Genomic DNA, 21,385 nt, shown 5'->3' on the forward strand with positions numbered 1-21,385 from the left:
GGATGGAGGAGTATACTTATTCTAATCTTCATTATGACGGTTTTTCAACTGGAATGAAATGCCTGCCGTTAGCACTGGGGAGTGTGTACTTTCGCTTTTTAGAAAACGGCAACTCACGCTTTATAGACACACGGGCCCCCGAGGCCTCGGCTCGCAGGCAGCCCCGGCCGCTCGGGTCGCCCTCCCCCGCACCCGACCCCACGGCTGCCGGGCCTCCCCAGGAGGACGGGTCGATCCCAGAGGGGCCTGTGCCCCTCGCCTCGCGCAGGCAGCACTAGTGGCTCCCCGAGCGGCCAAGTCCCGCCCCGTCCCGCCCCAAGTCCAGCAAAACTCCCCGAGCAGGCACCAGCTGCCCGTCAGGGCCGCCCGATCCCTGTCACACACAGCGTGCTCAGGCAGACGCCGCAAGTTCGTCCGGCATGTGCGCTGCGGAGACGGGGGGTGTTTTCCACAGAGCCCGGGGCAGGACCCTGGACGCGTTTCCCGAAGGTACCCGCACGGCCCCTGGGCCGCCCCCCGCCCCCAGCCCCCCCGGGGGGAGAGGGGGGAACGACGCCTGCGCTGCGGAACAGCGCGTTCGCGGAACCCTGGGCTGGCGTGCACACGACTCCAGCCGGAGCCCCCGGCGCGCTGCACCCGGACGCTGGGGGACCACAGTCGGGGTTGCACCGCCCGCGCCTGGGGTCGGCGGGGACGGCGTGCCGCAGGGAGCTGGCCTCGGGCGTCCTGTCGGCGTTGTCGCCGGTCTCGTCCTCACTTCCCAAGGAGACGAGGGCGGCCCGTGATAGCGTGGGCTCTGCGGTTTGGAGCGGCGCCCTCCGTGGCATCCTTTCCGCGGGGGCCACCGCGACGTTACGGGCAGGCGCGGGATAGGCGCTCGGTGCGTGTCGGAGGCCGCTGTTTATAGTTAGTTAACGCTGCTCCCTGTGGTGCATATAGGTCTCCACGATTTAAGCTACTTAACCAGAACGTGAGCCCTTCAGCGAAATGTGAACAGCAGCTACCGGGACAGCGGAGACTGAAGGCTGTACTTGGGGGTTGGGTTTGACATGAAAGAGATTCAGCGTATTTCTGCCACCCAGTATGGGACAGACACGTGCTTGGGGCTAAGCAAAGACTAGTCCTGGGGCTACGAGTCGGGCGGTATTGGTCCCCCTTTGCGCTTTGTGTGGTTGTTTGGGGTCGAGCCTTTCCACGCGCTTAACCAGTTTCAGAACCACAGGAAAAGTCACTCTGCGTCCACCCTTCTGGGTTCGGCCTTGCCCCTTGCCCACTTCTATCCCCCAGTTTCCCTTGAACTTTCAAGTACTTTCCCTTTTTCACGGTCTTAGCCCCCCGCTCTGCTGTGCTTTCACAGCTCTGGTGGGGGTCGTGAGCCTGACTCCCCAGTCTTGCACACCTTGTTTTTAAATTCATCCATTTCCTCAGGCTTTCTCCCCTGGTTAGCTATACAAAGTAGATCCCCCCCTCCACCCTGCCCCAGCTTTTACCTGTATTTTATTTTTCACCTTCTGTGGACCGTTTTTATACACGCACATAGTGCATTTTCATCATAATCCCCTCCTAGTACTTTCTGTGTACCTTCCCCCATACCCTATCCCCCCTTCCATTGAACCCCTTCTTCCCAAAATAGATTTCTCCTTTAATTTTCTACTAGGTTTTTGTTCCTTTCCTTTGCAATTCAATATTCTGCAAGAGCTTATGCAGCTAGGAATTCACTTGTGGCAGTTTTGGGAAAATACAATCTGCTAGGGTGTCATTCTCTACATATTTTAATATGATTTGGCTTTTCACCCAATCTAATATTTGAAAGACTCATCCATATTCCTATAAGTAGTTCTACTTATTTTCCCACTGGGCAATATTCCACTAAGTGAGTATACATCCTGTATATTTTGTTAATGAGTATACTAAATGTCTTCTCCAAATTTGCCTTTTCTCTTCTTGCCTTTCCAAATTTCTCTTTCCCATAGTGCTTCAGGAGGTTGACCTGTCTGGACCACATCAGTGGATTCATTGCCCTCTAGCTCAGCTAGTGGGAAGATCTAACCGCAGATCAGGGGGAGAAAGTCAAAGTCATTACATTAATTTCTGCACGTTATGTCCTGTGGTATGGTGGTTTGAATGTAAGTGACCCCATACACTGAAGTATTTCCCCACCCCCCCTGTGGTAGGGTCTCACTCTAGCCCAGGCTGACTTGGAATTTACTGTGTAGGCTCAGGGTGGCCTCAGACTCATGATGATTATAAGCTTCCTACTTAGTCTTCAGCAGGAGGAACCCTGCTGGAGTAGGTTTGACACTAGGAGAGAATCTTGAGTCCATCCCTACTGAGTGGGTAGAGAGGTAGCTTGAACTCTGGCTATTGGTTCTGAACTCTCTGCTATGGATGTGTGATGAAATGAGTCAGCTTTTTCTGCCACGATGAAGTGTCCCCTGGAATCTATAAGCCCGAGATAAACCCTTTCCTCCCATAGGCTGCTTCTGGTTGGGTGTTTGTTCCAGCAATGAAAAGGCAACTGCAACATATGGAGTTGTCTTGAGCTAGTTTTCCTCCCTTGAAGGTCACTGCTGCTCCACATGGTCCTTTTTTTTTCTTTAACTCACACTTTCCATAGAATGGCAACTCCTTTCTCCCAGGTATCTGAGTGACAGCAGCTCTGCATCTATCTTTGCACTGCTAAATTAGTTTCTTTGCACTCAACCTTCCCAAATAATCCCATTCAAAACTCTCCCAGAATTCCTAATTTGAGTATGCCAAGTATTTCCTGCTTGGCCCTGAATAATACAATGGCCATTTAATTGTTTGCTTTTTATTCCTGTTAACAGTATTCCAATAAACCTTGCACAAGTCTTTTATATGGACACATGGGGGCATTTCCCCAGGTCATATATCTGGAAGCAAAGTGGTGGGTTGAAGGGTGAAATCATCCCCAACTTTACCAGGTATGATACCTTCCAAAACTGTTGGTGACATTTTATAGTCTCACCAGTAGAGTGGAGAGTTCTTTGCTGCATCCTCTGCTCTATAATAAATATTTATGTTTCATCTGCATTTTCCAGTATCTTCTGAAGAATAGAAAAAGGAAGAGTTGGCAAGTTACCAGCTGTCAGTAGTGCAGAATCTAGGAATAGAGCTTTGGCAGGAAAAAAAAAAGATTTTTGGCAACTAATGGCCTCTGTAATGGAACACAATACGGGGCCTGCATGATAGTGAAACTGTTACCTGAAAACAGAAAATAAGGGGTAGGATCACATTTAATGAAATGGATTTTGGATGCCATCTGGAATTCTATATTGAGTACAGTGCATATTTAGAGAGGTGAGGATGAGTGTCATGAAATGAGCAGTAGATTGTGGGGTACAGTGCACATTAGGGATGGAGGTATGGGTGTCATGGAGGACTAGATTGTGGGGTACAGTGCACATTTAGGGAGGTGGCTATGGATGTCATGGAGGGAGGAATAGGTTGTGGGATACCATTCACATTTAGGAAGGGAGATATAGGTGTCATGGATGGAGGAATAGGTTGTGGGATACCGTACACATTTAGGGAGGGAGGTTTGGGTGTCATGGATGGAGGAATAGGTTGTGGGATACCATGCACATTTAGGGAGGGAGGTTTGGGTGTCATGGATGGAGGAATAGGTTGTGGGATACCGTGCACATTTAGGGAGGGAGGTTTGGGTGTCATGGATGGAGGAATAGGTTGTGGGATACCATGCACATTTAGGGAGGGAGGTTTGGGTGTCATAGAGGGAGGAGCAGATTGTGGATTCAGTACACATTTCAGGTTGTGTGGATGGGTATCGTGGAAGGAGTAAATTGTGGGGTACAGTGCACATTTAGGGAGGCGGGTATGGATGTCATGGAAGGAGTAGCATATTGGGGGTACAGGGCACATTGAGAGAGGGAGGTATGGTATCGTGGATGGAGAAGTAGGTTGTGGGGTACAGTGAACATTTAGAGAGGTGGGTATGGGTGCCATGGAAGGAGTAGATTGTGGGGTACAATACACATTCAGGGAGGTGGGTATGGGTACCATGGGAGAAGGAGTAGATGTTGGGGTATGGTGCACATTTAGGGAGGTGAGGATGGGTGTCATAGGAGGAGGAGCACATGGTGGTGTTTTTGGAGACAGGTGTCACTAAGAAGGAGAGCATACTAGTGACACAATGGACAGTTTCTGTATATCTCTGCGTATAACGTTAGTATCTGCCTGTGTTCAGGGTTGAAGAGAGCATACACTGAAGGGCACAGAGGAGAAACAACCAGAAATTCTGGAAAAACACGGAGTGAAGACAGACAGGGAGGAACATGAGATCAAAGTGTCCTAGAACTCTAGGTGAATGAAAGCCAAGCTGTCAACTTAGAGGTATTCCCAGAACAGACCCCGCTCTGGGAAGTAGAGCCTGAAGTTGGTAGGCTTGTCCCGAGGGCAGACTTAGAAGAGAACGGAAGGCACTGGCTTTTCCCCATTCATCGCTTACCAACTCTCACACTTCCTGTCTAAGGGGTTTCAGGTAGATTAAGCAACTGTACTTAAAATCAAAGTCCTGCTCACTCTCTTGTATGTACTAGAAAAACCCTCCAGAATTAGACAGTTTTTTTTTTTTTTTCTCAAGTGAAATGAAAACACCATCCCCCATCATGGTGACTTGCACGAGTGACGGTATTCCATCTGTTCCTCCAGGACCATGGCACACGCAGCTCAGTTTCAGTCATCCATTCCTTGTTAACGTAATCGAGGCTCTGCTGATGGGTGCTTAATAAGAAGTAAATTGTAAATGTCTCACTTGAGGGAGCTTGCATTCCTAAGGCATGTTCAGATACCTACTTTAATTGGATAAATTGATAATTATATTTCTTTGACACATATCCTAATTAGGATTCTTCCTGGCACATAACTGTCTTTTGAGAGGTTTACTATATCAGTTCTGAAGAAATTCTGAAAGGGAGAAGTATCAAGATAGAGTATGACTTAAAAGTTATATTTAGGGCTAGAGAGATGGCTTACCGGTTAAGGTGCTTGCCTGCAAAGCTTAAGGACCCATGTTCTACTCTCCAGATCCAATGTTAGCCAGACGTACAAAAGTGAGGCAAGCACAAGTTCGCACATGCCTACTAGGTAGCACAAGCCTCTCTCTCTCTCTGTCTCTCTTAAAAAAAAAAAAAGTTATATTGTTTTTGGGCCCTTGGTCTGTTTTTCCAATTTAAATTCCTACCAGAACATATTCTGCCTCTAAGCTCTAAGAGCAGAGCTTGTGGCCCATTTTCTGTAAAGGATAAAGTTTCCCTGGACAATTAAACCTTCACAACTATTTCAGAGGAGCCAATTGTCTTTGCTAATCTTGAAGATTTCGTGATTCTCCCTGGAAACCACCTCACTGGAGGGACTGTAGATTCTCCGTAAACTAGAGCTTTAAGAAATAGTAGAACTGGAAATGTGTATCCACGGTTGAACAGGGTGGAACATACTGTGCCTCACATACTTCTAACTCGATGATGCAAGAGATAAAATGAATGCTCCCATTGTGCCTGTCCTTTAGGCCAAATTGGTTATCTGTTTATTTAGAGAGGGTTCTGTAAAATAAAACTTGTGGGAGCCATGAATGTGGCTCAACAGGTTAAGTCCGTGCCAAGTTTAAATGTAGGGTCTGAACTTTGGTTGACTGTGGGAGGCCCTGGAGCTGTAACTGAGCTATAAACAGCTAAGCAGTTAAACTGTAAGTCACCAAGTGAGTCATGGACTGACCGCGCTGTGGCCGGTGGAATCGCTCTGTTCTCACTTCTGTTTCCCATTGTATGGCCACATACATGCTACGTATTTAGGGTTGGGAGTTCTCAGAACCTGCTCATGTTCTAGGAGCTGCCTTCTTACAAAATATTTATATTTCATTTTGCTTCATTCAGATCTTTTCTCTAAATTTAACTGGCCAAAGGAATTTTCCTCTTGACAGTTGCTGTGATTACACAGAAATGTTGGTCATTTGTCACATACTCATTGTAATCACCAGTTAAGGTGCCTGCTGCACATTAGTGTGCTTAAAAAGCTCACATCATGACATTTTCAAAAGATAAAATCTGTTTTTGACTGCATACATTCTCTGTATTTATTTTGATAGTTTATTTGAGATAAGGTTTCACTTTGTAGGCCTGGTCCATAATCCTCCAGCCTTTCCAGTAGGGTTACTGAATTACTGGTATGTACCACCACACCCAGCTACCTTTTTTAGTTGCAATAGTTTATTGAAAGATAACTCATAACATTGACTCATTAAGTTTACAATTCAACCATTTTTTTTACACACATGCATGTGGTGTGGTGTGTGTGAAGGCCAGAGGAATATGTTTGGTATCCTTCTGTTATCACTCACCTAAGTGTTTCTTTCCGTGAGATGAGGACTCTCCTTCAACCCAGAGCTGTTGTCAGGTCATTGAGGCCCACTGATTCTCCCGTCTCCCAGCCCCCCACTGGAGTTGCAGCCTGTATGATGCTTGGCCACATCCAACATTTTTGTTTATTATTTTATTTGCTTATTTATTTGTGAGAGAGAAAGGAGAGAGAGAGAGAAAGAGAAAGAATGAAAGAATGGGCACGCCAGGACCTCTAACCACTGCAAATGAACTCCAGACACATGTGCCACCTTGTGCATCTGGCTTACGTGGGTACTGGGGAATCAAACCTGGGTCCTTAGGCTTTGAAGGCAAGTGTCTTAACCTCCAAGCCATGTCTCCAGCCCAACGTCCAACTTTTTACATGGGTTCTGGGGAATCAGACTTGGCAGGTGGTCTCTGGCCCAAGAGGTCTCTTCTGCTTAAGTGACAAGTGCTCTTAACCACTGAGTCATCTCCCCAGCCCACAACTCAACAGTTTAGTGACTTTCCCGTGATGCAGCCACTGCGTCTGTCTGTCTGCAGTCTAAGCATCCCACCCCCAGCACAGGCAGCTACTAAGTCCTTCACAGCTACGTTCTTTCTGGATAGTCCTGTGATGGGATCATTTGTAGTCTTTCAGGACTGGCTGCTTTGCCTTAGCATAATGGATTTGAGGTTCATGTATGTAGCAAAGTAAGTAGTATTTTTTTTCTTACTGAACAGTATTTCAATTTATGGATAACCACATTTTGTTTATCCAACCACTTATTAATGAATGTTTGCACCTTTTAAGCATGGTGTGTGTGTGTGTGTGTGTGTGTGTGTGCACGCGCGCACGCGTGTGCACATGCGCATGCGTATGCATGTGAGCATGGAGTCCAGAGGTCAATGTCAGGTGTCTTTCTCAGCCTTGTTTCTTGAGACAGGTCTCTTACTGAGCCTGGTGCTCACTAATGCAACTAGGCCAGCTGGCTGACAAGTCCAGGGATCTCCTGTCTCTGCTTCCTCAAGTCTTGGGATTAAAGGTTTGTGCCACCATGCCCAGCTCTTATGTGGGTTCTGGGGATCAGTCAGCAACTCATGCTTGCACACTAAGCCCTTTGCCCACTGATCCACCTCCTTTACCTGTTCGGAACTTTTTATTCATTGATGGATATTCATCATTGGGATATTGGTTTTTTTAGTATTTTATCCCACATCCCAGACTTTATATGGATTTTTTTGTTTCTTTTGGGATAATGCATAGGATTTGAAGTTTTGGGTCATATGGTAACTATGCTTAACATTTTGAGGAACTGCCAAACTGTTTTCTAAAGCGCTTGCACCACTTTATATTCCTCCCAGCAACGTCCAGTTTTTCTATATCCTTGCCAACATAGGCTATTTAGTTTTAGCCATCCATATGGACATAAGGTGGTATCTCCTTGTTGCTTTGATTTGTACTGTCGTAATGACCAATTGTTTTAGTTATTTTCTCATGACAAGGGATCTTAAGGCGGGAAGGGATTATTGTGGCTCACAGTTGGAGAGTAAACGCAGTCCATCATGGCAGGAAAGTAGTGAGAGAAGGCCTCACCTGTGGCAGTAGGAGCTTGAGGCATCTAGTCACTTTGCACCCCAGTCAGAAGCAGAGACAGGTAAACACTGGTGCTCAGCCTATGTTCTCCTTTTCATTCAGCCTGGGACTCCAGCCTTCGAGATGGTGCCACTTACACTCAGTGTGGGTCTTCCCTCCTCATTTAAACATTCCTGAAAACATGACCACAGGCACACCCAGGGGGTATTTCTGAGGCAATACTAAATCCCGCGAAGATGACCATGGAGGTGGCCCATCATGCTAACAATGCTGAACCTCTTTTATTGTGGTCAGTGGCCACTGGCACATCTCTGAAGAAATGTTTGTTTAGATCATGACCCCATTTATTAGCTGTTTCATTACATTATGATTGAGTGTCCTGTCAGCAGTCCTGAGGATAAGTCCTTATCGGTGTAGACTGCGCAGGTGCCCACCTCCTTTATGTGGACTGCTTTCAAAGCCAAAGTTGTCAGCTTTGCTGAAGTCCAGTTGATGAGCCTTTTCTGTTATCATTTGTGCTTTTGGTGTCATATCTTAAAAAAAAAAAAAAAAAAAAACAACTTTGCCTAACCCCAGATCATGAAAAGTTACTTCTGTGTTTTATTCTAAGAGTTTTATACTTAGAGTGCTTATATTTAGATCAAGGCCTTTTTTCTTCTTTTAAATTTGTAGTGCAGAGGATATAACCTGGAGATTCAGGCATACTTGGCAAGGGCTCAGTCACAGAACTACAACACCAGTCCCGAGGACAATTTTGAGTTAATTGGTGTGTGTGGAGCAAGGGTCTACTTTAGAAAATCCCCTTGTTATTTATTTTGTAACCTCAGTGGGAGCTTTATAGTTCATGAAAAAACTAAAAATCATAAACACTTATACTGTTACTTTTAACATTTCATTTAGAAGTGGGCCACAAATGCACATTTATTTACCCATCTTTTGAGGTTGAGCCTAGGACTTGTCTTGACCTGGATTTATAGATGGAACTGTGTGTAGCTCTTCTTGCATGACCACCACACACAAATGAATCTTTTCCATTGCTCATTGTTTGTTTTCCCCAGAACACAGGCAGTCAGTTAAAAAGCTCTCCAAGTGAAATAATTTTGACAAATCTGGGAGGTCATGGCTGGCCCAGCAATAAGGAGTTAGAAGGTCCTGGAAGGTACAGAGAGCAAGGAGATGAACCCGGAGATGGTGAATGGAGAGACTGGAAGGCAATTGAAAATTTAAAAATGAAAATAGGAGGAAGTCCCCCTGTGTGTTCCATTCAAACACACTGTTGAAGTAAGACACAGACACAGGTCCTCTGGGGAGCCACTGAGCTGATTATTTCTTAAATTAGGTCCCTGCCACTTGTTTTGACCTATTCTTTTTTTTTTTAATGACACTTATGACATTTATGGTGGTTTGAATGAGATGTTTCCAATAGCCTCATGTGTTTTGAATGCCTGGTCCCCAGCTGGTGGCAGTTTGGGGAGCAGATGAGGCCTTGCAGAAGGAAATGCGATGCTGAGAGCCAGCTTTGGGGTGATATAGCTAGCTCTCCCTTCCTACTAGGAGCTCAGTTTACTCTTACCGCCTCCTGCCAGTTGCTGTGGCAAGATGTGATGTCCAACCTGTGTTCTACCATCCTTTCCCTGATGTGACAAAGCTTTTCCCCAAGACTGTAAGCCAAAATAAACCCTTTCCTCCAACCGTTGCTTTTGGTTGGATGTTTAGTCCCAACAATGTGAAGATAACTGCAGTGATTTATCATGTTGTGTTTGTCCACATGATTTTGCTGTCCTTTCCTGGACATCTGGACTACAGATTCCTGAACAGGAGAGCAGCTGGCAGTCATGGACATTCAGTGGCCATTTGACAACATGTAAATGGATGCATATGAGTGAGTCTCCTGTTCCTGGAGCCTTGAGTGTATCTGCCTAGAATGCCATGGATTCTCCAGACAAAACAAAGATGAGACCAAGGCCCTACACAAGCAGTAGGATTCCCCTCAGACAGCTGTGTAGATGCACTGTCAAAAGGTCTGCTACAGGAGTTTTGGCTTATGGGCAGGTGCTGTTGGCTGAAGCTGCACCAGCTAGAGGAAGGGTAATCTTCTTTTTGAATCAAGGACCTTTATTTACCAAACCTGAAACCAATAGGGCTGCATCTGCCTAGAGCAGGCATGACTCAGTTCTCCCCAGAGCTCTGTTGGGTCCACAGCTGCCTGCTGTCTTGGGAGGGAAATATGGGGAAGAGACAAAAGTTATAACAGATGTCCACCCAAATGCCAATCTCAAAATGGATTTTTTCTTTTGGAAAGTGTGAGAGGTTCTGGAAGTGTCTTTTTTTTCTTTCTTTTTTTTTTTTTTTTAATCCTCCTATAACTGGTCTGGAAAAATATTGGCCAAAGCCCACTAGTGATGCTGAAAGCCACCTGGTCACGAAATCGTACCTCATCTGCTGTGTTAGTTCTCTAAACGGCTGAAGATAACGACTTTGGCAGGTCCTTCCCCCTCAGGTGGCCAGTGTGGCAGCCAAGCCATGACTCAGAAGCTTTGTGCATCTCAAAACCATTTTTGGGCTGCATTTGTGCTACGAATAGAGTCTGGGTAAATTCTCCCTAGTACGAGTAATTTGGAGACTAAGAATTTCTATCATGTTTAATTATTATGGGGGAGGAGACAGATCTCTGAAGAACACTTTTTAAAACCCCTCTTCATACACCATACACTCTTCATATGAACAGTTCACCGTATTTTAATGCATTCAGAGTTGTGCATTCACCACCACAGTCAGTTTCAGAAGATTTCCATCACCCTGAAGAGAAACCCTCTGTCCCCATAGCTGTCACCAGCTCTCAAGTCCCAACCAACCACTAATGAAGGACAAAATCATCTGCATTAAGCCAGATAGTTTTACAGTGAGACTTTTAAAGATTATTAAGTCTGAAAAAGCCCCAGAGTAGTGAACATTTTTTTTTAGCTATTATTTTAGCAACAAAAATAAATTAGTCCCCTGAGAAGATGGAGGGTATTGAAGGCTTAGATTGTGATTTGTCACGCACATTGCTGCTGCAAGGTACTCAAAGATTGTATTTGGCTGGCATTTGCTCTTTGGTTTGGGAGCTTCCAGGCATCTGTTTTGTTGCCAGTAAGGTGTCCACAGTATGTGAAGTGTCCAAAGCAAGCTAAGACAAAGCACATGTATGTGTGTATATGTATGTATGTATTTACGTGTGTGTGTGTGTGTGTGTGTGATTTCTGAGCTCCACTGTATGCCCTGAGAACATAGATAGGGTCAAACTCTAGTAGCCTTCTTTCAACTAAGACAGGAGTCAGGTAATTCTGAATGGTAGTCATAGTAACTACAGGTAGCTCACACTGGACCACCTCACCGTGCCTAGTCAAATGCTTTACATTATCACCCGATTCTTCACAACCAACCTTTTAAAGGAGGTGCTGTTATTTTTACACTACAGACAAGGAAACCGAAGCCCAGAGATGGTAAGGAATTTGACTCATGTCATACAGTTGGTAGAGTAGACATGAGATTTGGGCTTCACTGGAACTAGACAAGGATTCTAGGAGATGGAGACCCAAAGTCAGGCAAGGGTTTTAAGCTTTACACAAGCCTGTTTGTCATGGTGTGGTCTTGTCCTAGCATCCTGCTCTAGCTTTATGGCCACACAGCATCTGAGCACTTGCCTGGCCTCCTGCCTAGAACATGTGCCAACACAGCCCCCCCCCCACCCAGTCTGCCTTGTAACCACCCTGTTTACCTCTGGGATTCTAGCAAACATGAAGCATGATGCCAAATCATATCCTAGTTTTGTAGTCTCCCCCACTAGTCTATAAAGTTTACAGAACAAACCCTGTGGGCATTATCCACTGTTGAGTGTCCAGCTTTGCACATGGCTCACATCACAAAGGGGTGCCATAGACGTGTATATGGGGGGGCAGGGTTTCACTACGTACCCCAGGCTGACCTGGAACAAGTGTGTGACACCATGCCCAGCCCTGTATGCTTGAATGAGGCGGTCAGAGTTGCATCTGCTGGCAGGACAGGCTGCTAGGCTGTGAGATGGAGGTCGCAGCTGGGCTGGCTAGGGTAGATGGACTTGCAGATGACAGAGTTGGCAGCATGGAGAACAAATCCTGGAGGAAGTGATGGGAAGTGGGGATGTGTTTGGGGAGGCCAGTGTTTTGTGGAATGATTTTGTGATGTTTGGAGCAGGATGACCCTCTGCATCGTTGTCACTGTTGCCTGGACCTCTCTTTGTGGTGGGGTGGTCTCTGCTGTGTGCATTATGGGACTTTCAGCAGGCTCCCTGACCTTTATCTGCTCGGTTCCAGTACCTCTTCCCATTTCCCAGTGTCACATTCAGAAACGTCTTTAAACCATTGATGTCAAAATCTCCCCATGATTGTGAGTGTCAAAATGACAAAATCCCCTCTTGTCCGATGAGACTAGAACTACTTAGGGTGATGGAGCAGTGGTAAAGGTAGCTGAAACAGCTTTGGGCTTGTTTTAGCCCCTAGTGTTAGAATAAGCTGGGGCCCATTGACATCTCTGTTTATCCCAACTCCATGTGTTTGCTTCATGCCTACCTTGAGCCAGGACCTCATGCCAGGCTGACTGTGTGCTGGAGTAGGAAGCAGTGTGAGTCTGCTCTCTTGAAGAGTTGAGGGCAATAGCTCTCACTGGGGTGGCGGTGGGGTGGCCGGGAGAAATATCGGTAACTGCCCACTGGCAGCAGCCGCCTGGGTGAATAGGAATAGAGGTTCTGCAGAGAGTTGTTCTTTAGTGGTAACAGCGCAGATCCCAAGGAAGTGAGCTGGAAAGACAGGAAACAGTGGCACAGGAAGTTATAGGCACAGAAGGCTGTACCTTGGCTGGCTGTGTGTCCTCAGTGACTTGTGATCAATCCTGAGATCTGTACAAGAGGGACTAGGGGTCCTGGAACTTGAGACATCTGGAGGAGGAACCAGGGAAAGTACATGAGAGATGCTGAACTTTGCTCTTGGTAATGTTGAATTTAAGGTACTGAGTCCAAGCTGGGGTGGATATGCCCAGGAAAATAAATCTATGAATATAGTGTTCTGCTAATTTTTAAATTAATTGTTTGGCTTCCAAGTCACCTGGAGAAATGTTGCTAGCCTTCCAATTTCTTCCTTCCTTCCTTCCTTTCTTTCTTTCTTTCTTTTTTTTTTTTTTTTTTGTTTGTTTTTTTGAGGTAGGGTCTCCTCTGGCTCAGGCTGACCTGGAATTCACTATGTAGTCTCTGGTTGGCCTCGAACTCACAGTGATCCTCCTACCTCTGCCTTCCAAGTGCTGGGATTAAAGGCGTGCGCCACCACGCCTGGCATAGCCTTCCAATTTCATGTGTTTATTATTTTGAGTTAGGTACATTATCAGGAGCCAAAGCCTTGAATTCTTAAATATGCATAAACTGTAATGATGAGATGTGGTCATGCCAGGAGCCTGTCAATTAGTCTGCTCAATCAATCTCTTAGGTTTTGTTTCTTTGTCTAACTAAAGTAGATTGAAAAAGTGTGATTTTTATTTAGAAAAAAACAAGAGAGCTATTTGTCATTGTATTCTACCTTGAATTATTTGGTGTTCCATGTAAGTAGCAAGTTTGGCACATCATGAGAGCCCAAATTATTATCGTGTTAAGTATTAATGGTGTGGTGACTCCCTTTTGCATTTTCCTGGTCCATAGATGAAAAGATATGGTGAGTGATTTGCTTTGGGGCCATACTTATTATAGCTAGTGACTAGCTGGTAATAGCAAAAGAATCAACGAAATTTCTAGCTTTCACTATATACTGAGAAGCCCACTTTCATTAACCATTGACAAGTACGCCCAAAAGGCATTATAAAGGTGACTGAGAGGAAATGTATTAGCAGAAACAAAACCAACAAGTTTAGTTTATGATATCAAAGTGCACACTGTGAAGGGAATTGTCTGTCTTTGAGGCAGGATTTTTGGCCTGTGAACACTTCATAGGAGTGACTCATGGTGAGGTGGTCTGTGGATTCTTCGGGCTGTTAAGTCTCCTCTGCATGCAGTTTCATCACACCTGAATAGAGTGTTGAAAGAAAACTCACTGGATATTTCTGTGCATGGTTTACTATCACCCCAAAGCCACTATTTCTCCCTTAACTTTATAAGATGGTTGCTCTGATAGTTTCTTATCAGAAAGTACAAATGTGAGGAAGCCAGACCTTCTTATTCACAACAAACAAACTGGATTTGTAAGCTAAAATTTTGCTTTAAACTAAAAGTTTGATTTAAAAAAATATATGGGACTCTGAGCTTATTTTCTCTGGCTCATTGTTTAGATACACACAGGCACTCCTAGTTGCAGAGAACTTCTGTGTGATCTCCCTGTGGCTTGTGGGTGACTAAGGCAGTTTGGACCAGTTTCTTCTTCTCACCCTTGGTTACATCTCCACTTTGTTATATCTCCATCAGTCTGTGTGCCTTTGCTGGGTCTCTTCTTCCTCACCTTGGATAAAATGGAAGAATTACCATAGATGAGGGCCAGATGGTGAATCAGACCAGGTGTGGGCTGTGGGGGTGGTTCAGGAACTCAGACTCCACATGAAGGGACCACACAGCCCCAGACAGTCCTTGGTGTGCTCCATGTGGGCACAGTGTGGCCAGATTTTTCCAAAAGAATCCAAAAATCCAGGCATATATATGAAACTCATGAATTTAAAATGTTAGCAACAAATTCTGAATTTTATAAACACTGCGTGGGTCCAATAGAACACATCTGCTAGCCAGACCTTGAGTTTGGCATGTCTGGAGGAGATCACCAATTAACAGCCTCAGTAGCTGGGCGTCTGGACAGCAGCCTGTACTGAATCAGCCCTGTGCTGTTGGCAGGGCTGAGAGCATCACAGGCTATGGGGAGAAAGCCCTGTGCCTTGCCAGCATCATTTTTTATGCAGTCACTTCATTTACTGAGTCATTCCATTCGAAGTAAACTTTTTGGAAACAGTTTTCTGTGGAGATGGACAACTTTTGGACAGCCAGGGGCCCATTCTGTCTTTGTGCTTCTCTCCAGCTGAAAGATCCTGAAGAGCTCTTGGACAGAATCTTTAACTATGGGATCTTGGACTTGAGTCCTAAGTCTCCTGTCTAGGCCTTGTTCCCCCTTGGTTAAGTACAAAGCTGTTTAAGGCAACTCTGAGAATCCCTTCAGGACTGACTGGTTCCAAAGCTCTGGTGGCAAAAGGTGGGCTTTGTGAACTGAGGTCTCTGGGCACCCATAGACAGACCAAAATACACAAGGTTATCTCAGCTCCATCCCAAAAGGACAGGTGCAAACTTGAACCGAACTGAACTAAGTATCTAAAGTTAAACCTGGGTTGTTCTCTTTGTTTGTTTGGTTTCGTTTTTTTGAGATAGTGCCTCATGTAGCCCATGCTGGCCTCAAACTCACTTTGTAACTGAATATGACCTTGAACTCTTAATCCTCTTACCTTTGTCTGCCTCTAGCATGCTTGGGATAGGTGTCCACTACCACACCTGGCTAGGCCTGGGCTTTATATTAGCATCTGTGACCTGTTCAGCTCTGCTCCATGATCCCTTCCCCTGGAATTCCTGCCCTTAGTGTGGGCTAGCCTAGAGACTTGATTGTGACAAAGAAGAGCCGACAGGAGCCATGGGTTGTCATTTTTATTGTTGTGCTATGTAAGACTATAACTAAGCTCATCTTTGTAACTGAGATAATAGCTTCCATGGCCAGCAGATCCTCTGCCTTGATGGCTTAATACAGTGAGCTACCAGAGAACCAAGGATGCTGTGCAGCCAGACAGACACTGGTGCCCTCCAGTCACACTGCCAACAACCACGGAAGTGAGCTTGGAGGTAGGCCCTGGCCATGCAAGCTTTCAGCCAAGACTTCCACACTGCTCAGTGCTCTGCTTTCAATGTGCGGGGGCTGCAAACAGAGGCAGGTAGAGCCAGGCTGACCTCCAGGGACAATGAGGTAATAGCGTGTGTCATTCTGAGTTGTTGCATCTGTGGTGTTTTGCTAGGCTGTTGTGGAGAGCCCGATCACCCTCTCTCTGAATTTGTTAAGAGATTACATTCACTGTGGACATTCTCATTCACAGCTGCCTTAGGTGTTGGAATGAAAGAAGTGTGGGTGCTATTGCGTACTAATAGGAAACACATTATAGGCATCATCCCAGAGCTTTGTATCAAGTGTTTCCAAAGATTGTAATACATAATATAGTGTATATAGGATATATTATATATAAAATATAATATGTAATATAGCCTTGTTTTGGTGCCATCTGAGTCAGAAATGAGATTTCAGTTAACTCGTGTTCTTTTGCTCATTCTGTACATGCTTAGTTCCTCATAAAGGTTTGGCCATGGTTTCATCAGTCATCAGTTAGGACTCCTGACTGGGTGCTTTTGTAGGAAAAGTCTGTCCCTCTCTGATGGTGATGTGCATGTGTGATGCCCACACATCCTTGCGCATGGGTGTTTTCATTGTATGTCACAAAGTCATGTAAGATCTAAAGTATTAAAACTCACTAATTAATAAAGAATTCCTCAATTAAGTTCTTACCATTCAAAGAATCCTGGCTTGGTTTTGAAAGGCCATTTAGAAGGTGATAATTAGGTAATCATGGACAATACTAAGATGACTAGGACCGAATGCCAATGTAAACCGTGGCCGGGACCTCAAAGACAATTAGAAAGGAAGGATACAAACCAAAACTGTATCCCACTAGCAACAACAGTCCAGGGAGAGTAAAGCCATCCGTACCTGTTTTGCATGCTAACTTCCAGTGCGCAGTGCTCCTTGGCCAGTTGTAGGCGGTGCTTCTCAAAGTTGGGTGGACACACAGCTCAGCCAAGGAGCCTTCCAATGCCGGCTCTGTGTCTCGGACCCATTCCCAGGGCTGCCGATACTTATGGTCCCTGTCACAGTCCCAGGCGCCCAGCCCCGACCTCATCTTCTCCTGTAGAGCCTGTCCTCGCCACTGTCCTCCTGTGCGCTCACTCGCAAGCCTCCTTTTCCAGGCAGTTCTTAATTAGTGTTGTCAGGCAGTGTCCTGTCAGTGCTTTAGGAAAAGTTAGAGGAAAGGTGGAATTTCTAAGTGGGTGTGTTTCTCAGTAATGACAGATGCTCTGATTGTATATCAGCTACTTTAGAAATGTGCCTTGGCTAATCTAAGTGTCTGTGGCTTGACTGCCCCGGGCCGTCCTTCCAGAAGGTCTATCAGTTGAGGGTCAGGCACTTGCTTTGCCCTGGAAAGGATGCGGTCACAGCATTCTGCAGATGTCATCTGGCAGGTACTCAGGCCTCATCCCCCAGTCTTAGGGATAAGTCTGGACTTAGGTGAAATAATCCAATGCAAATATTGTTAAGAATTCCATTCCGGCCGGCCGTGGTGGCGCACGCCTTTAATCCCAGCACTTGGGAGGCAGAGGTAGGAGTATCGCCTGGAGTTTGAGGCTACCCTGAGACTGCATAGTGAATTCCAGGTCAGCCTGGGCCACAGTGAGACCCTACCTCGAAAAACAAAACAAACAAACAACAACAAAAAGAATTCCATTCCATCCTGAGCTGGGGAGAGCTCGGTGAGGAAGAGCGCTTGCTGTGCAAGCATGAGGACCTGTGGAGTTCGATCCCTGCCCCCACCTAAAAAGCTGGACACATCTTCCCATGTCTGGACCCCCAGTGCTGTGGAGAGCGGAAACAGGAGGATGCTTGGGGATTCCTAGTAAACTAGTTTAACAAAAAAACATGGAGCTCCAGGTTCAGTGAGAGACCCTTCCTCATGGAGTAAAGGAGATAGAGTGATAGAGGACATCAGGCTTTTGGACTGTTGGACCTTGACTCAAATTAAGATGAGACTAAAGAACACCAGTTTCCCGCCTGAGGCCTTAAGAGTATCATGTGTGAGTACAAAGCCCTGAGTCAGCAAATTTCCTTCTCGACTGAGTGTTGATAATGTGGAGCTGCCATTCACTTTAGCTTGAAGCTGTATTTTGTGCTTTGACATCAAAACTGACAGTCTATCAAAGTATTTACTGAGGAAATAAGTAATGAAATATTAATTTTAATAACTGCAAAGACTATTGACTTTTTTGAGACTCTTGGCTATTTGTCATGGGAAACCACTTGTTAAAATGTTTGCTGTAGGGAACTGTTTCTAAACTGTGCTGTAGAAGGTTGATTGATGCTGTGACCTTAGGTGCCAGTCACTTCCTAGATATGTTTCTGATTAATTTGTACAGTTTAACTAGCTCTACAAAGGGCCTCAGAAATTGGAACATTGCTAAAAGCATTCAGTGGTATACAAAGGTTATTATTCAGATAAAACAAGTAAAAGTTATTAACAATTAACTTTAAAACACAAAGCAGAATCGTGAGGGTTTTTTTTTTTTTTTCCATGATATGCATTCTACACTTTAAAACTCTTTTTCCTCCTCGGCCCTTTCTATCTCTCTTGCCTAATTCATATCCATCACCACATTCTAAATTACCTTGAAACACGTCAGCTTGAAGCTGCAAACCTGTATTTTCATCATAGTTTCTGTTGGAATCGGGTACATCTTGGCTGGGCTCTGATACCAGTGTGCCCTGGGGGTCCACTTAAAGTATCCCTGGGACTCTGGTCTCATGTGAATGCTCCTGAGGGATAGCTCTGGCCCTCTTCCAGGCCACATGGTTAGTAGCAGGATGTGGGTTTCATGCAGCTGTTGTCCAGAGGCATCTGTCTGCTCCCTGCCACGTGGGCTATTCATGATATGACAACTTCCGACCTCCAGTCAAGGATGAGAGAAAGGGAAGAGGAAGATCATAGTTCTTTCCTAGCCTTTCTCTGAAGGGACATCTCAGTACTGTAGCCTACTGACTGGAAGCTGGTGCAGTTCACACTAGAGGGTTCCAGAGGATGTGGATATCACTACATGAGATCTCTGGGGAATCGAACCTGGGTCCTTAGGCTTCACAGGCAAGTGCCTTAACTGCTAAGCCATCTCTCTAGCCCAAATTTGTTATTCATATTGTGTTTTATGCTTGAAATTTGTAGATACTAATTTTTCTTACCACCCTTACATAAAAGGTAAGGTGGTAGATATGTTAGTTTGATTATAGTAATTATTTCACCATCTGTACATGTGTTAAGAGATCATGTGTACATGCGCATCATACACACACACACACACACACACACACACACACACACACGTCAGTTTCAGTGCAATAAAACTGGGAAAAAATAAATCTTCCCTATGTTCAGTCTCACATTGTGCCAAACCTAATTCATGCTGCCTTTGAAAATTTAGCATTGATATTTTCTTATTCTTTTTTTTTTTTTTTAAAAATTTCACATTGACTTACTCATCTCAAGATTTCAAGATTTCATTCCTGGCACCACATTTCTCACCAGATAGCCAGAGCTTCAAGAGCCAAGTTTTATAATTAAAATTCTGTTGCATACCCTGAAACAGTGCAAATGGTGCCATTAAGCCTGGCAGAAAAGATTTGTAAGCATTTCACCTAGTAATTTAAATATAATACTTCTGGCAGCATTCAATTTGGGGTATTTTTAATTCTAATTAGAACACTATTATTGAGCATTAATACCCTCTCTACTGTGCTCTGTGGTGGTCTGTGGTTCATTTTGGATGTCTAGCTTTTAAACAAACAGCTTTGGCACATGGCTGTAGCAGCCCATGTGATTTCTTGTGGCCTTTGGGAATCACTAGGTCCCAGGCATAATTAGTACAAATCAAAATCTTCTAGACAGTGACAGGAAAATGGTATGTTTGAAGAGTAGCTTATTAAAATGACCTACTTAATTTAAGAAAAATATTGTATTCACTTATGTGGTAACCTGGATATCTTTGCAGATGGATTTTATATCATTCTCTCTCTCTCTCTCTCTCTCTCTTTCTTTCTTTCTTTCCTTCTTTCTTTCTTTCCTTCTTTCTTTCTTTTTTTTCAGAAAAGGAAAGGGAATGGAAAGGCCCATTCTACTTCATCCAAGGCGCAGACCCACAGTTTGGGTTGATGAAGGCCTGGTCCACTGGGGACTGTGACAGTGGCGGTGATGAGTGGGAACAGGAGGTTCGTCTCACCGAGCAAGCTGTTGAGGCCATCAACAAGATGAACCCCAAACCCAAGTTCTTTGTCCTGTGCGGAGACCTCGTCCATGCCATGCCAGGTAAGCCTGGGTTGTCACTTGTGACCTTTTTCCCTTCAGCCCGTCATGACCTGATGGAGGCAGGCTCCAAAGACATCTCTGTTGGGTAGGGATGCCGACTGCTGCAGAGTCTTTGAGCAACAGAAAATATACACTCATTTTATATTTAGAATTTGGCGAGATTAATCACAGTAATTAGGCAGAGCCACTGTTCTGATGATCCAAGCTCAGAATGAAAAATGGAAGAGATTCCCCATGTCACCTTTCTGCATTTCCAAAGACAAACCTGAACAATTTCTAGACACAGGAGAAACAATGCACCCTATTTCGGGTAGTTCATTCAGAGTCACAGACCATGTACATCAGATGCCAGATCCATAAATGTAACATCCCTTCTCTTTTTGCTTCTTAAACATGTATTTCTCCTCTATTTGTTGGCACTTTTTTGCTTATAAGTTAGAGAAACCCTACTTAAGTTTGTTTTTAAAAATGTCTACTGCCTCATGGGACTGCAATGTCCAGGGGCAGGTCAGCACTTCAGGGACAGTTGCATTCAGAGGCTTAGAAGTTGTTACTGGGACTTGGCCTTTCTGCCGTTTAGCTCTGATTTCCTCTAGGTTGACTTCCTTTCCATGTAGGCCTTTTCTAGGTAGTGGCCCATGGGAGCTCTGATTTTATATACAGTTTTACAGAGGTCACAATAAAAAGAAAGTGCCTTACTTTGGGTGGGTCACTCAGGGTCACAGATCATGTCCATCTGACTTGCATGACCCCTGAAGCTGGGATGTGAGGTCAGCTCTGCTGCAGCCATGTGAACTGGAGAAAAAAAAAGATGCTGATGACTCTGGATTTCTCCTCTTCCATATCCCACTCTGATCGCCTCCTCTCCAGGCAGGCCAGAAGCCCAGTGAAAAAGTGTAAGGAAGTTGAAAGTGGTCCTTTCCACCAAGGAGGAAGAATTAGTTGCCATAACCTCTGTTCCTAGCTGTGTCCCTGAGTCTACTAATTGTAACAGAGGTGACCTGAAGACCAGGGCAGGACACAAACAGTGTGTAGAGATGTAGATTTTTGGCTGACTTTACATGTAGGCCTAGACTCTGAGTCCTGACATGAGTTTTTGTTTTTATTTTTATTTATTTATTTGTTTGACAGAGAAAGAGGGAGGGAGGGAGGGGGAGAGAGAGAGAGAGAGAGAGAGAGAGAGAGAGAGGGAGGGAGGGAGGGAGGGAGGGAGGGAGGGAGGGAGGGAGGGAGGGAGGGAGGG

General features: G+C 45.1%; 1 protein-coding gene across 1 annotated transcript in view; it reads left to right on the forward strand.

Annotated features, from left to right (window-relative positions):
- The first annotated feature begins 372 nt into the window (after window positions 1-372).
- Window positions 373-21,385, forward strand: part of Cpped1 (calcineurin like phosphoesterase domain containing 1) — a 100,390-nt gene continuing 79,377 nt past the window's right edge. The window contains exons 1-2 of the mRNA XM_004652044.2: window positions 373-489; window positions 19,924-20,142. Of these exons, the coding sequence (XP_004652101.2) occupies window positions 420-489; window positions 19,924-20,142 (289 nt within the window). The 5' untranslated portion in view covers window positions 373-419. The remainder of the gene's footprint in view (window positions 490-19,923; window positions 20,143-21,385) is intronic.

Source organism: Jaculus jaculus, chromosome 11 (assembly GCF_020740685.1).
Source record: "Jaculus jaculus isolate mJacJac1 chromosome 11, mJacJac1.mat.Y.cur, whole genome shotgun sequence".
NCBI lineage: Eukaryota > Metazoa > Chordata > Mammalia > Rodentia > Dipodidae > Jaculus > Jaculus jaculus.